The sequence below is a fragment of the Fusarium proliferatum genome (assembly GCF_900067095.1).
Source record: "Fusarium proliferatum ET1 genome assembly, contig: FPRO_scaffold007, whole genome shotgun sequence".
NCBI classification, from domain to species: domain Eukaryota; kingdom Fungi; phylum Ascomycota; class Sordariomycetes; order Hypocreales; family Nectriaceae; genus Fusarium; species Fusarium proliferatum.
The window spans coordinates 245,273-259,406 of record NW_022194796.1 but is presented as its reverse complement, the minus strand read 5'-3'; the positions used below and the strand labels follow the sequence as shown (position 1 = coordinate 259,406).

Below are 14,134 nucleotides of genomic sequence, written 5' to 3'. Positions count from 1 at the left end.
TTGTTTGCGAAAGTGCCTTCGCCAAACCAAGCATATTCAACAAATATCAACAACTAGTACAACACGCTTACTCCGCACAATCATATTGACCAGAGGGGAAGGAAAGAAAAGAGAAGAAAACCCTTGATAAGTCGGGGTCAACCGTACAGCCACAAGTTTTTATTTGAAGCTGTCTCCGCCGACTGAACCCCAACTCCATGGACGAAAATGGTGGGAGAAATGTGGGAAAATCTGGAGGATGGAGACACTATCCATACCTCTTTCTCGGCTCTAGGAATCCAATGGATGCGTGCTAGCACCAGGTGTCCACAGACATGCATGGAAAACATACAGTAGCTTACAGTAGCTCAATATCATCAATACATACGCTGTTCCGAGCTCTCCGCGTCCCCAGCCGCTAGAATATCGCTACCCCACTATTGGCTCCTTGTAAACCTCACCGCCCGAACGTCCACGACAGCCAAGCGAGGGAAAAGTGGCAGTACCAAGGTACGTCTCCCGGAGTCTGCCATATTTGAACCCTCCCCATCCCCGAACTATACTCCGTTTCTCTCTCTTTTCCTTCACCAGCAAACCTCGTCAACTTACAATCAGCTAAACAGCATATCCAAACTCTTTAAAACTCTTATTTTCGGTCAAAACCTCCCTCTCTTGACATCCATCTGCCCCGCTACCCCGCCATCAACAAACCCCTTCCAAATAATCTTATCATAAAGACCAAGGCCTTGACCCTTGGTCACTACAGTCGTCAAGACGTTTTCCAATCTCCTTAACTCGTAAGTAATCTAATAGGATCCAAGAAAGACGATGACAGATGCTGACTTTACAAAAGGACGCACCACCCGTTCGCAGGAGCCCGCTGCTCAGCCGATTCCGGAGGCTCAGCGGACTCGACCTTTGAACAGTAAAGGTCAAATTTCAAACAGAACCCGTCCAATCTCACTCAATTCGCAAATTTCCACGTAAAGCCATCTTTTCCCGTCATGGCTCCTCACGCGGAAGTAGGCACGGGCTCCTCGAACGGGGCGGTGTACAACGGCCGAGGTTCCTCAGCTACTCAGGACCTCTTCACCGTCAACTCCCCAAACGTCACCTACACTGATGCGGAAATTCGTTCCCGATACACCTACCGCACTACCAAGGTTGACGTTGATGCTAATGGCAAGTATGTTGCCACTCCAAATGAGACTCTCTATGACTTCAAGGTCGACCGTAAGATCCCCAAGGTCGGCATGATGTTGGTTGGCCTCGGAGGCAACAACGGCACTACGGTCACCGCTGGCATCCTCGCCAACCGCCGCCAGCTCGCCTGGGATACCAAGGAGGGTCCTCGCGAGTCCAACTACTACGGCTCTGTTGTTATGGGCTCGACCCTCAAGCTCGGCCATGATGCCAAGACCCATCAGGAGATCAACATTCCCTTCCACAACATTCTCCCTATGGTTCACCCCAACGACCTTTTCATTGGCGGCTGGGACATTAGCAAGATGAACCTGGCTCAGGCCATGGATCGCGCTCAGGTCCTCGAGCCTACCCTCAAGGCCCAGGTCAAGAAGGAGATGGCTGAGATGGTTCCCCTTCCCTCCATCTACTACCCGGACTTCATTGCTGCCAACCAAGAGGACCGTGCTGATAACGTTCTCGAGGGCTCCAAGGCTTGCTGGGCTCACGTTGAGAAAATCCGCCAGGACATCCGTGACTTTAAGGCCAAGAACGGCCTTGACAAGGTCATCATCATGTGGACTGCCAATACTGAGCGATATGCCGACCTGATTGAGGGCGTCAACGACACTGCAGACAACCTTCTCAAGGCCATTGAGCAGGGTCACGAGGAGGTCTCCCCCTCAACTGTCTTTGCCGTCGCCTGTATTCTTGAGAACGCCCCTTTCATCAACGGCTCCCCACAGAACACCTTTGTTCCCGGCGCCATCGAGCTTGCTGAGAAGCACAATGCCTTCATTGGTGGTGATGATTTCAAGTCTGGCCAGACCAAGATGAAATCCGCCCTGGTTGATTTCCTCATCAATGCCGGTATTAAATTGACATCTATTGCCAGCTACAACCATCTTGGCAACAACGATGGCAAGAACTTGAGTTCCCAGAAACAGTTCCGCTCCAAGGAAATTTCGAAGTCCAACGTCGTTGATGACATGGTCGAGGCTAACCACGTTCTGTACAAGAAGGGCGAGCACCCTGACCACTGCGTTGTGATCAAGTATATGCCTGCTGTTGCCGACAACAAGCGTGCTCTTGACGAATACTATGCCGAGATTTTCATGGGCGGTCACCAGACCATTTCGTAAGTTGATGTCAATGTTTCGAATGCAATAGACTGCGACTGACCATTTTCAGGCTCTTCAACATCTGCGAGGACTCCCTTCTGGCCTCTCCTTTGATCATTGACTTGGTCATCATTGCCGAGATGATGTCTCGTATCCAGTGGAAGGCTGTATCTTCTGATGGTACTGCTACTACCGAGTACAAAAGCTTCCACAGCGTCTTGAGCGTCCTTAGCTACATGCTGAAGGCTCCCCTCACCCCTCCTGGCACTCCCGTTGTCAATGCACTGGCCAAGCAGCGCGCTGCTTTGACTAACATTTTCCGTGCTTGCGTTGGCCTCGAGCCTGAATCTGACATGACTCTTGAGCACAAGCTCTTCTAGTCGTAACGCATGTGTTTCATACTCTTGACGTTGATTGATTTAGAAGGGGGATAGCTATAAGGACAGTCTTTACCGGATGCTCATATTGGTATTTGAAAACTGAAAATTTATAAAAACGGAGGAGAGATCAATTAGCCGCATAGACAACTAAATTTAATTGTGCCATTCTCCTCATGATATACGAAAACACGATATAAATATACGTGCCATGTGCAATATCGCCGTGCAAGATGTTGGATTCATGTTTGGCCCTCGCCATGTATCCTCTGAGATAATTGGAACTCAGGGGGTGTTAATTAAATTTTACTGTGGCTGGTAAACCCTACGCGTGATTGATGCGTATCAACGCGTCTCTCCACGCCAACGCTTTTCCATGGCCCGCGCGTCGCGTTAGCTCCCCACTACCACTTAGACTCGGGAGTTTCCATCATCCTCAGTCTCCCACAGATCAACATCCACTCTAATGTCAAAACCAAATATTATTCACTCCTGAGGACTAGATGCTAATTTGCTCGTTATTTCCATCTTTTCGCTGACCACTCTCTGTCAAAACTATAACTACCATCGATATCACAATGGCTACTCCCCCACGAGCTTCCTCCCACTCCTCAGAGGGTGGAACTCCCGAACCACTTTCACCACAGTCTAGATTCAAAGCGCAACTTGCAGCTCTTGAGAGTAGTGACGACGAAACATCCTCTTCAAACCAATACAAAGACCATAACTCAAAAAACCACCTCAACCTTCCAGCACAGACCATACCTGATCAAGAAGCGTCCGATGAATCGGATAATGACACAATTAGGCCACGAGGCAAGCTGGCGGCCAGGATGCAACGGACATGGCAACAAAAGGCGTCCGGGAGCTCGTCTTCTTTGCAAAGAGAAAGTACTGGGGACTGTATAGAGACGACTCACGAGCTAGGAGAGAAGGCGACTGAAGAAGTGGAGAAGGCAGACAATAGTAGCATGCCCGGTGCTGAATCGCAAGAGGATAATGCTCTTGTTACACGCCGAAGATTAGTTCGCAAGACACCTTCATCGCCAGCCTCGAAGCGCACCTCTCGTGGTCCCAGCCCAACACTTTTCGTATCATCGCCTCTTCGCCCTTCGCCAACCCGATCTATACATAATGGCTCTGATTCGGAGGTTGACATCCCTGCCCTCAAATCCGATCGCTTTAAAGCGATGCTGGAGCGCCGCAGACAAAAGAGGCGTGACGAAGATGCCACTAAAGAAGCAACAGAGGCCGCAAAACGGGCAAAGCAACAGAAAGTCGCCCAGGAGATGGAAGAGATGGTCTCGGATGACGATAACTCAGGTATCACCGACGATGAAGGCGGCCGACGGCTAACACAGGCCGAGCGACCCAGTGCTCGTAAAGCCAGCAAGAAGGCCATCGAAGAGATGAAGAGAGAAACTCAGAGAATGTCGAGAAATATGCAGTTGGCACATGAAGCCAAGACACGAAAGAAGATCACCAAGAACAGTTTGTTTGAGCGTTTCAACTTTCGCCCGGCAGGTGAACCAGAACCAGATGTTGCCAGCTCGAGTAGGGTCCCGACACCACACAGCGATGTTGAGATGCAGGGTATCGATACACCACCGAGTTCCCCCCCAGTTTCTAAAGAGACTGCCACCGCCGTTACAGATCCAGAAACTACTGCTGGTGACGATGAATTCGACTTGCCAACTATAGACAGCCTGGCTGAGACAACCAGACTCAAACCAGATAAAGGAAAGGAAAAGGCTGTGGAAACTCGAACCGAACAGGAACAGCCCGTGCAAAATCCGAGGCGCCAATTTCGAGTCAAGCTTCCACCTATGAAAGCCAATATGACCATGGTAGATTCGGATGATGAGTTAGAAATTACAACCACCACCAAGGACAAGATTCGAGCTGTATTCGACATGGCGCCAGCAAAGAAAGCACAAGAACACAGTTCCGTTCAAGCATTACGCGCCCTGGCCCAACTAAAATCTCCCGGCAAAGAGACAAGGCGAAAGAACGAAAATCACGGCATGACAGCAGGAGAACTCCAGGCCTATCTGTATCAGAGGGCTCGACAGCAAGCTAAGGTAGAGCGTGACCGCAGAGTTGATCTGCTCAAGGCTCAAGGTGTCGTTGTTCAGACCGCTGAAGAGCGTGAGCGTCAAATGCAAGACGCTGAGGACATTGTCGCTAGGGCAAGGGTGGAGGCACAGATGATCAGGCAAAAAGAGAAAGCAGCCGCCAAGAAGGAAGCGAAGGAGAATGGCGAAGTTGACCCCTTGGCTTGGGATGACAGCGAGGACGACGAGTATCAGGCATCTGGAAACGAAGCTGACGGAGAAGGATCAGTTGTTGAGTTGTCCGGATCTGAGGACGAGGAGGAACTCAGTGACGATGAGCAAACAGATGGCAATAACATGGTCGAAGTCGAGGCTCGAGATGGAGAGTCTGAAGCCTCTGCTGATGAGAATGACAATGCAACTCTTATTGCCAGTCAAGATGTTCAAGACAATATAGAAGAGTTCCCTGCTACGAGATATCGACGATTGCGAAAGCCTATTGTTCTTTCCGACGAGGAGGAGGAGGACACAGTCGAAAGGACACCGAGACCAAACACTACTGTCCACATGTCACCAACAGTCCCAAACACCCAATCTCCAACTGCACCTAGATCAGTCCTCCGTTCAGCAAAGAAGAACTTTATCCCTGGTTTGCCGGTACAAGGGCCGGCCGGTCTCGGTCTCACGCAAATTTTCGCCGGTACCATGGACGACAGCCAAATGGATTCTGCAGATGGCCCAACCCAATCCCTGATGCCCGATTTCGATCATTTCCCCGACTCCAACTTCTCTGCGACCATGGACGAGCCCATGGAGGACATGATCGTGGACAGTCAAAAGAATGACAGCCAAAGGAATGCTCAAGACATCGCTCTCGACCTTTCTCAGTCTCAAATGCGCGGCCTGGACAGCTTGCTTCGGGAAGAGAGCACTCAAATCTCCGAAATGATTGATTTCACTCAGGATGGTGGGCTCCAAGACCAAACACCCTTAAAGAACAGATTTATCGAGGCACCAGTTTCGACTACAGAGACTATGTTGGTTGATCACGACGACCCGACCCAAGCTTCGCCACTCGTCCGCCGTGGCCGCCTTCGCCGCAGAATAGAGACATCTCAACGCATTCAGGAAACACCAGAGCCGGCATCTGCAGACAAGACTGATAATGTTTTTGAAGCGCTGAGGGAGGGTGCCAAGAACGAACATAAGAAACGGCTCCAACCCGAGTTTGATCACAAGAACAGCAAGGCAAAAGAGATGGTTCAGGAGCAAGCTGAGGAATCCGAAGATGAATATGCTGGGCTGGGTGGTGCAGATGGCGAGGACAGTGACAATGAATCTGCCGCTTCACTCAAAGACATTATAGACGACACTGCTAGTAACGACATTGATGGAGCCAAACTCGCTGCTTTATATGCGTAGGTGCTACATCCCGAATCAATTACATCAAGACTGACATTCCATAGCGCTCGAGAACAGGCAGAAGATGAGAAGCAGGTGGAGAAGCTTTTCAAGGACATCACGACTGGCATGCTTCGCCGTAAACGAGGTGCAGGCTACGACCTTGATGATTCAGATGATGATGGCGAGGCTCGCCGTCGAATGAAGCGTCGACAGTTTGCTAAAATGCAGAAAGCTCTATTTTCCGACGAGCGTGTCAAGAAGATAGCCGAGAACCCTGGAAATCAGGCCTTCTTACGAACGATCGAGGATCGTGGCAGTGATGATGAAATGGACTTTTTGGATGCACCAGAGGAGATTGTTGAGTCCTCACAGTCCCAGTCTCAGGATGAAAGCAGCGAGGCTCAGACCGTTCCTGACAGCCAACCTCAGAAGGTTCTCGGCCCTGCGGGTAACAGGGTCCCTGGCTATCTGCGTAGGACCAAGGATGGCAAGAAGCCCTCCAACATTGGTGAAGTTCGCGAAACTTTATCCGATCTGTTGGAAGAACCCCATGGTTCAGTTATCCCTGCAACTGAAGTCGGTTCAGACAGTGAAGGTGAAGACAATACTATCATAGAAACTCGCAGCGACAAGGAGAACGGTACCTCCAACCCCCGCCGTGGCCGTGTTGCTGTCGTTGATCGCATCAGTTTAAAACGCAATGGTTCTTCAAACGTTAGCACTGGCCGCCTCGCCTTTGCAACAGCATCAAACTCCTCATTCAAAGTCCCTGCTCTGCTTCGCCGTGCTACTACAAATTCATTTGTATCTGGTACAGTCTCTACCACAAGCTCTGGTTCACCAGCGCCGGCGAGCGGATTTGGTGAGGAGGCTAAGATCAAGAAGGGAGCCAGCAAGAAGAGCGGTGTACATGCTTTCGCTCGTGACAGCGAGAGACGAGCAAAGCTGGAGCAGAATGAGCGAAAGAGAGAAGAAAGAAAGATTAAAGGAGCAGAGAAGAGAGTGGGAGTCGTAGGTGACTTATTGGGTAAGGGCTCGTTTGAATAAGCTGGCGCAGAGTGGAATTCGTTCTTTGATTTGGTTCATGTATGTTAGGGTTGAAAAATTAACATGGGATGGCGCGGAGTTGGGATGGACAATACATGATATCGTAGCGATACTATAACTAAGGTGTTAAATATAGCATTTAATTTGTTGAGCCGTTTGCATCGTTGGTCTACCATCCGCACTTGGTTATCTCAAATAACATCGCCTCTGGAGGTATACCGACTCAAGCTTATGTATGAATATCTGACTCCTGGGTCACTGCTTCTACAGCAGAACTTTCTGCGAGAGGAGAAGGAAGACCACCATTGTCCATAACACAAGACTTGAGCGACTGAAGCTGCTGAAGTGGTGATTCTGCCCAGGACCGAACCAGGGCCGTCTCAGTGAACGAGATGCCACAACTAACTCGCACAGAAGCGTCACCTCTACTGCATAATCATAAAGGAGGCCTTCTATATGTAGCATAGCCAGTTCTGTTTGTCTGGATTACCAACTCAAGTTTCGTATTGATTACTTTCAGCCCTACATTCTACTACTATTGCCGTCCTTGGATTTCGGATCGGTACAATGAGCCGCCTATGCCTCGCTCAACTTACAAGAGCATAGGTTCCGTGGTCTAGTTGGTTATGGCATCTCGTTAACACCGAGAAGGTCCCCGGTTCGATCCCGGGCGGAACCACCATTTTTGCAGCTCCAGTCCTCTCTGTTCGTTAACTTGAAGTCATCCTAGCCCTCGTTGGAACTCATTCAGTAATTGATCTGGTAGAACCACCAAGTTGAATGACGGACGCCTGTATAAGCTTGACATTACTAGGAAATACCATCTCAGGCCAAGAATGGGACATGAAAAAAATAAATCTTTTGAAGAAGAGGCGTCTGACTCTGTTTGTGAGCAGCATCGATGAAGAATCCAGCCTGTGCCTCAATTCCACACTTGCCATGAACTTAACGAATCAACAGGGAGAACAATACACGGCGTTTCTGTGTGTCATCGAATAGAGATTCGCACTTTCGTGAAAAGGAAGTATAGACATAGACCTCCTCTCCCATTGCCTTTCTTCTTAGACTCAATATGTAGAGATAGTACGGAGAGATGCTCTGCAGTGCAGAGTATCAACGTATTTGGAAAATGAAGAGGAGGCAACAGGCTATCCTGGCAGAAAGACGGGAGCAAAGAGGTAAAAGGAGAATGGCCCATGCCAATGGCCTTGAAATAAGACTCCCCAACTGTTGTTGACCAAGCGAGAATTGCTCCTGAAGTAACCGATTTCCATGTCGTTATCCTAAGTCAACTTGACAATTGTTTTGTTTTCAAAGAGCTAACACGTTGGTGAGTTGTGGAAGTAGAACATAAGTAAGTAACTGAAACTGGCTATCGGCATAATTGTACAGTTGAAGTGCAATCGTGTTATTACTTGATATGAATGCATTGCATCATGAACCTTGTGTGACTGGCTTCTATATGCTCTGGGTGTCACGTCATTAAGGTATATACTCTATATCGACACATCTTCTAATTCGTTGCCATCTTTCACTTTTGGAACGCCGCACCCGAAAACTCTAAGCTGCCTAGACCCAACATTCTCTTGGTTGATAGCCAAAGTTCAAAGGCCTCTAACTTGATCTCCACGCGCATGAAACCAACCCATGCAGCAAACACCCGCAGAGCATTGAGTGGCCAAAGGAATGAACCGTTTTGACCGATCTCTTCAATCTTCTCGTGGAATACGGTCTTGGTGCAATATCGTGCGAGGATCATGAACGAACGGATGGGACCTTGTCGTGTCTGGAGATTCTCGTCCAGGCTTCGAGTTAGGTCATTTGTCTTGAGAATTAGAAGGATGATACGAGGCACGCGGCTGAGAAGCTGCACGAGGTCGACAATGAGACCCTCTTGCAAAGCCCCGCTCATTGTCTTTTGCTCATCCGCCGTTCGAGTCTCGAGGATAGATCCAGACTTGCTAACAATACTGTAGTCTCGACCAGTGATTGCTGAAGCAAAGAGGGGGAAATCCTTGTCCTCTATACCGGCAACCTCATGTGCATACTTCTTCATTCGATCCATGTCGCCATCAATAACCGCAAGCCACATCTTGGCGTATGATCTCCGCAAAGGAAGCTCAATGTCGCGGTAAAGACCATGATCATATAAAATCACGTCAAAGTTAGGACCTCGTCCAAGGCCCCGGCGGGTATTGTTCTTGCGGATTGCAATGTTGCCACCGTGAGGATCACAGTGCAGGGGTGCACCATCGCCAAAGATCATTTCGTTGAAGATACGCGCTAACGTGGCAGATACTTCATCTCGGTCTATACCGTTCTTATCCAAATACTCCAAATCGTCGAGTCTGCTTCCCGCTTCGCACGCCATGACAATGATTCGCTTCTTAGCCCAGATGACCTCGGGGATAATCAGGGGTAGCTGTGGAATCTTGGCGAAGTGCTCCTTCATACGTCGGGCATTGTTGGCCTCTTCTTGGAAGTCAAGTTCTTTAGGAAGAGAAACGTCCATCTCAGAAGAGAGCCACTCAAGATCATATTCGGGGAAGAATCTTTTCAGGGTCGAAAATGTGTACCGGGTAAGCGCTAGATCCAGGGGTGCCCATGCTTCAAGCTCAGGATGTTGAACCTTGACCGCAACCTTCTGATTTGACCCCTTGATGGATGCCAGATGTACCTGAGCAAGAGAGGCAGCGCCGATTGGTTCAGGCGCGAAATCAGAGAAACAGTCCCAAAGCTCTTCTCCTGTATCTCTGCGAAACATATCCTCGATCGACTCAAGTGAAGATACAGGGCACTTGTCCTGCAGGGGGATGAAAGTGTTTGTCCATTCGGATGGTAAAAGGTAATTCATGGCGCTCTGGCGTAGTAATTAGTCCGATCGTTCGAGCTCCGAAGTTGATGGAGGTCATACCAGATGCTGACCGAGTTTGATAAAGATTCCGCCGTTCTTTTCCAGCACAACGAGAGTCCGTTCGGCGCATCGTTTGTGACATGCCTTAAGCATGCTCTCCTGGGCATCATGGTCTGCTGTCGTTTCTCTGGCGTTTAGTGTTGTTCGGTAACTACTCAACTTATTAGTTTCGCACCCCCTACACCTAATGACAAGTAAATACATACTCGTTGATACACACGGCGAGCGCAACCGCCACTCTTCCTGTGCGTTCTGCCGCCTCATAACTACTCTTGATATCGCCGGTGAATGCAAGCGCGGCCGCGCCTACAGTACCAACACCAGCCGAGGCATATAACAGCGGTCGTTTAGGGCCGGACTTGTGACCATTGTTTTTCCTCGAGCCTCTCCGCGATGCGAAACCTCTTGCAGTGAAATCTCGAAAGGGCTTACTTCGGACCAATTGACTTCTACAAGTCGAACAGGTCCATGATCGAGTGGCGATGCGATTCGCAAAGGCCGAAACAGATAAGGCGTTCATCTGACTGCCGATGGACTTTTAAGAAGGACAGATGGTATGTAGTAAAATAGAATTGTACATTCTTAAGGAAGAAAAGCTAGTAGGAATTGACACCACAGAGGCCAGGCTTAAGGTAGGCTTAATTGGATCATGTCGTCAACCAAAATCAGGTTGACAGTTTTTTTGCTTGGGTGTGCCGATTCCGACAAACCTCCGTCTATCACTCGGCTTGGGCCGGGTGCGATCTTCGGGGGCGAATTCTAGTACCTTAGTGCCTTAGCCCGGCAGTATTTTCAAGAGAGGTACTAGGTACGTCATGTGACTGCGCGACCGCGACTGTAACGCGCCTAAGGTCACCTCTTTACACGACCACGAAACCGATGTAATTCTCAAGTTGAGCTCCCTCCAACATCTACATCGTATGGGCCCTTTACAATCTCATGCAGCATAATTGCCAAAGTTGCACAGTCAGAAATATGATGTCTTTTTCTCCCGCGCCCATTTTCTCCGGTTCTTGGGATCATCGCCCTGCTGTCTCATCGCCGCTCTCCTCTTCACCTGTGCGCGCATCATCGCCACTCTCACCAATTGACAGAAACGTGTGTCCGCAGCGTCAAATTCAATCTTCTCCCATCAAGCCCCCAAAGTTCAAGTTTTCCTCGCGTCCCACTCGGCCAAACCCAGTGAACAAGAAGAGGGATGAGCTACACGAAGGAAGAAGGAAGGTCTTCCTCCAGAATGTGCGACAGAGCCGTGAAGACAAGGCCTGGCAACGTAGAGACATAGAGGGACAGGTAGGGAGAGATCCCTTCATGTATTATGAATGTTGCTAATTTAAACGCAGTTTTTGAAGACAAATTATCTTGCCGACCGAGGACAGCTGTCTCATGACGCTCCTGACATTACCGAGGCGGATATCGAGGACGCCATGACTTTCTACCAAGAGCAACCTCCCATTCCGGAACAAGACGAAGATGAAACGATGATGGATGAGGAAGAGCAGCTCGAAGCGATGCTTGCATCCTATGAGGAACAGCAACAGCAGATGGCTTCACAACGGCCACCCTCGCCTCCGCTATCAGACGAAGACTATGATGATGTCTTTGCCGAGCTCATAGCGCAAGAACAATTTAAACAGAATAAGCCGCCCCGACCCCAAGACCAGATCGATACTTCTGGAGACATTGAGATGCAATAACGTTCTTTCTTTTTCTTTCCTTTTACTCTTTCTCTTTTTTTTTCTTTCCTATTCAGAACTCTACGCGTTTGCTCGCTTGGCGTTGGGGTTAGTCGGATCACCCAGGAAGGGACACGGCGTTCAGGAAGTGCCAGTGGATGTCGTCAGATGTGCACACATATCATTTTGACAAAGGGTATATAGATGGCTTGAGGTCAATAACCAAGTTCCTTATCTACTGAGGGTTGCAGGCTTCGTCTCCTGGATTGAGGGCATCTTGTGCCGATTGCATGTCTCCAACTAGATCAGAAGGGGGTGATCCTGCCGCTTGCATCTAGACAGGTTGTCAGTGATATAGACCCCACCAGTGAGAATAACAGGTAGATGAATCATACCTTTTGCATCTTATCAACAATGAATTCACGGTCCGCCGCATTGGAATCCGAGTACGTCTTCTCTTCGAACTTGGCCACTATCTCTCGTACAATGGACTGTTGCTCCTCGTAGCGCTTCAAGTCATCCTTCGGTGTCGAGTCACGATTCTTGATAAGCCATTCAGGGAATTTCTCATCGAGTTCCTTCATGGGCTCATACAGAATTTCCTTGTTAGTGAGCTGCTCCATCATGCCCATGAGCATTTTGGAGAATTCTTCCTCGCTGCCGTCGCCTCCCAGATCACCAAGGTCGCCCGAAGACAACTGCTTGAGCATCTCAGACATGAAATCATCAGCGGATCCCGACGCAGCAGCAGCAGTAGCTTGGTCTCCAGAAGCTTGCATGCGCTCCATGGTTCGCTTGATGGTGTCTTGGAATGACGCATCCTCAGGTTGTGCTTGGGAAGAAGGCCCTTTGGAAGTGCTTGGAGGTGGTGCATCACCAGCACCTTCTGCCGCAGCGATGTGCTTGAAGATATCTTCAAACTGTGCTTGCATGTCAGGCTGTAATTGTATCAGCAATCATATTCTCGTCGGTATTGCTAGATGAAATAAAACGCACAGACTGTTCAAGTTCGCCTAGTAGATCGGCCATACCAGCCTGGAGCTGCCTAGCAAATTCATCTTCTGAGAACGCATCCTCCACTTCAGGTTGCTTGCCGGAAGCAGCGCCCTTGGGAGCTTCTGGTTTACTGGAGGCAGCAGCAGCTCCAAGAGGCTTGGATTGATCTAGCTTGACGGTAGAGAACTCTTCCAGCATATCTAAGAACAGTCAGCCGGGTTTCTTCACAGCTCTATGCCTTCTCACAGACCATCTAAATCATCCAAGTCGTCCTCGTCCGGATCTGGAACCTCGTCCATTTCATCAACGTTTATTGCGGCTTTGGGGGCTGGGGTTGGCAACGCGTCAGTCTTCTCTGCTACAGCTTCTGTCGCGGTGGCTGCTTCTTGGGAGACGGGCTGTTGCGGGGCAGCTTTGGGCGATGAGTCTTGTGGAACAGCATCATCAGGAGCAGTATCTCCGGCAGAAGCCTCGTTTGAGGCAGAATTATGAGGTTTTGAATCTAGAGAGGGAGTCGCTAGACTAGAGGCCGGAGTATGAGCGGTTGGAGCATCAGGCATGAGAGTGTGAGATGAGGAAGCAGCATCAGCATCAGCCTCGGCTTCAGTCTTGAGGTCTGTGGTATCCTCAATTTCATCCTTTTTGTTCTCTGTAACCTCATCTTTCACGCCCTCTTTAGCAACCTCTTTGAGTCCCTCCGTGGCCTCCTCCTTCAAAGTGACTTCCGTGTCTTTGTCCATGCCCATGATGATATCTGCCTCGTTTTTCCCAGCCCCCACTTCTGCCGAAGGAAGCTGATGAAGTGAGATTAATGATGGAAGTCAGCCAAGTTCAAGTTATGCCTTATAAGAAAGGACAACGATGGCGGAAGGTCAATAGAGTGAAGTTTTGTGATGTAAGGACCAAGTCGTAAGTGATTTTATACCTTGGTACGTGGGCAACCTCAGGGATCGATGCCCGCTTCCAGCTTAACTCAATGACTGAGCCGAGGTGACCTATGATGCGGCGCTAGCAGGTTCGCACCTCAAGTGGCTTGCCTTCCACTTGATTAACAAGTGCCCCTCCCTGCAGTACCTAGTACCTAAGGTAGTGGTGAGCGGTACCTAGGCAGACTATAGGATTCAGAAGGTCAACAAGCCGCAACAGCGCAAATCACCCCCCCGGACCTAGCGTGAGCGCCCTGGGCATTTAGGTGACCACTTAGCGGGGTTTGCCGGAAAGGCATCCATGCCCCGACTGGCGTCTTTCAACCAACGACAACAGGTTCTGGCCTGTGCATCGAATCATCAACAAGGCGTCGTTTCGTGAATTGTACCTCGGGCACGATTGCGCAAACGATAGGTCCCGCCTTCGAGCTGACTTTCGATTTGTTTCTTTTCGTGTC

The 14,134-nt window shown here is 49.6% G+C and overlaps 5 protein-coding genes and 1 non-coding gene across 6 annotated transcripts; 4 read left to right on the top strand and 2 right to left on the bottom strand.

The window, feature by feature from the left end:
* Positions 1-983: 983 nt before the first annotated feature.
* FPRO_08103 (putative myo-inositol 1-phosphate synthase (MIPS)) lies at positions 984-2,662 on the top strand (the record flags this gene model as incomplete). Its single annotated transcript, XM_031233768.1, has 2 exons — positions 984-2,299; positions 2,353-2,662. 2 exons carry the CDS (start codon positions 984-986, stop codon positions 2,660-2,662), a joined length of 1,626 nt encoding a protein of 541 aa, XP_031083572.1.
* Positions 2,663-3,237: 575 nt separating this feature from the next.
* Positions 3,238-7,164, top strand: FPRO_08104 (uncharacterized protein; the record flags this gene model as incomplete). Its single annotated transcript, XM_031233767.1, has 2 exons — positions 3,238-6,131; positions 6,180-7,164. The coding sequence occupies 2 exons, from the start codon at positions 3,238-3,240 to the stop codon at positions 7,162-7,164; spliced, it is 3,879 nt and encodes a 1,292-aa protein (XP_031083571.1).
* Positions 7,165-7,769: 605 nt separating this feature from the next.
* tRNA lies at positions 7,770-7,843 on the top strand. The gene has a single exon. It is a non-coding gene; the product is annotated as a tRNA-Val (tRNA).
* An 852-nt stretch (positions 7,844-8,695) lies between these two features.
* On the bottom strand, positions 8,696-10,598 carry FPRO_08105 (related to bacterial aminoglycoside acetyltransferase regulators; the record flags this gene model as incomplete). Its single annotated transcript, XM_031233766.1, has 3 exons — positions 8,696-10,024; positions 10,079-10,229; positions 10,285-10,598. 3 exons carry the CDS (start codon positions 10,596-10,598, stop codon positions 8,696-8,698), a joined length of 1,794 nt encoding a protein of 597 aa, XP_031083570.1.
* A 458-nt stretch (positions 10,599-11,056) lies between these two features.
* Positions 11,057-11,775, top strand: FPRO_08106 (uncharacterized protein; the record flags this gene model as incomplete). The annotated part of the gene is made up of 2 exons (XM_031233765.1): positions 11,057-11,371; positions 11,422-11,775. 2 exons carry the CDS (start codon positions 11,057-11,059, stop codon positions 11,773-11,775), a joined length of 669 nt encoding a protein of 222 aa, XP_031083569.1.
* A 214-nt stretch (positions 11,776-11,989) lies between these two features.
* On the bottom strand, positions 11,990-13,496 carry FPRO_08107 (uncharacterized protein; the record flags this gene model as incomplete). Its single annotated transcript, XM_031233764.1, has 4 exons — positions 11,990-12,088; positions 12,150-12,692; positions 12,751-12,950; positions 13,001-13,496. 4 exons carry the CDS (start codon positions 13,494-13,496, stop codon positions 11,990-11,992), a joined length of 1,338 nt encoding a protein of 445 aa, XP_031083568.1.
* Positions 13,497-14,134: the final 638 nt, after the last annotated feature.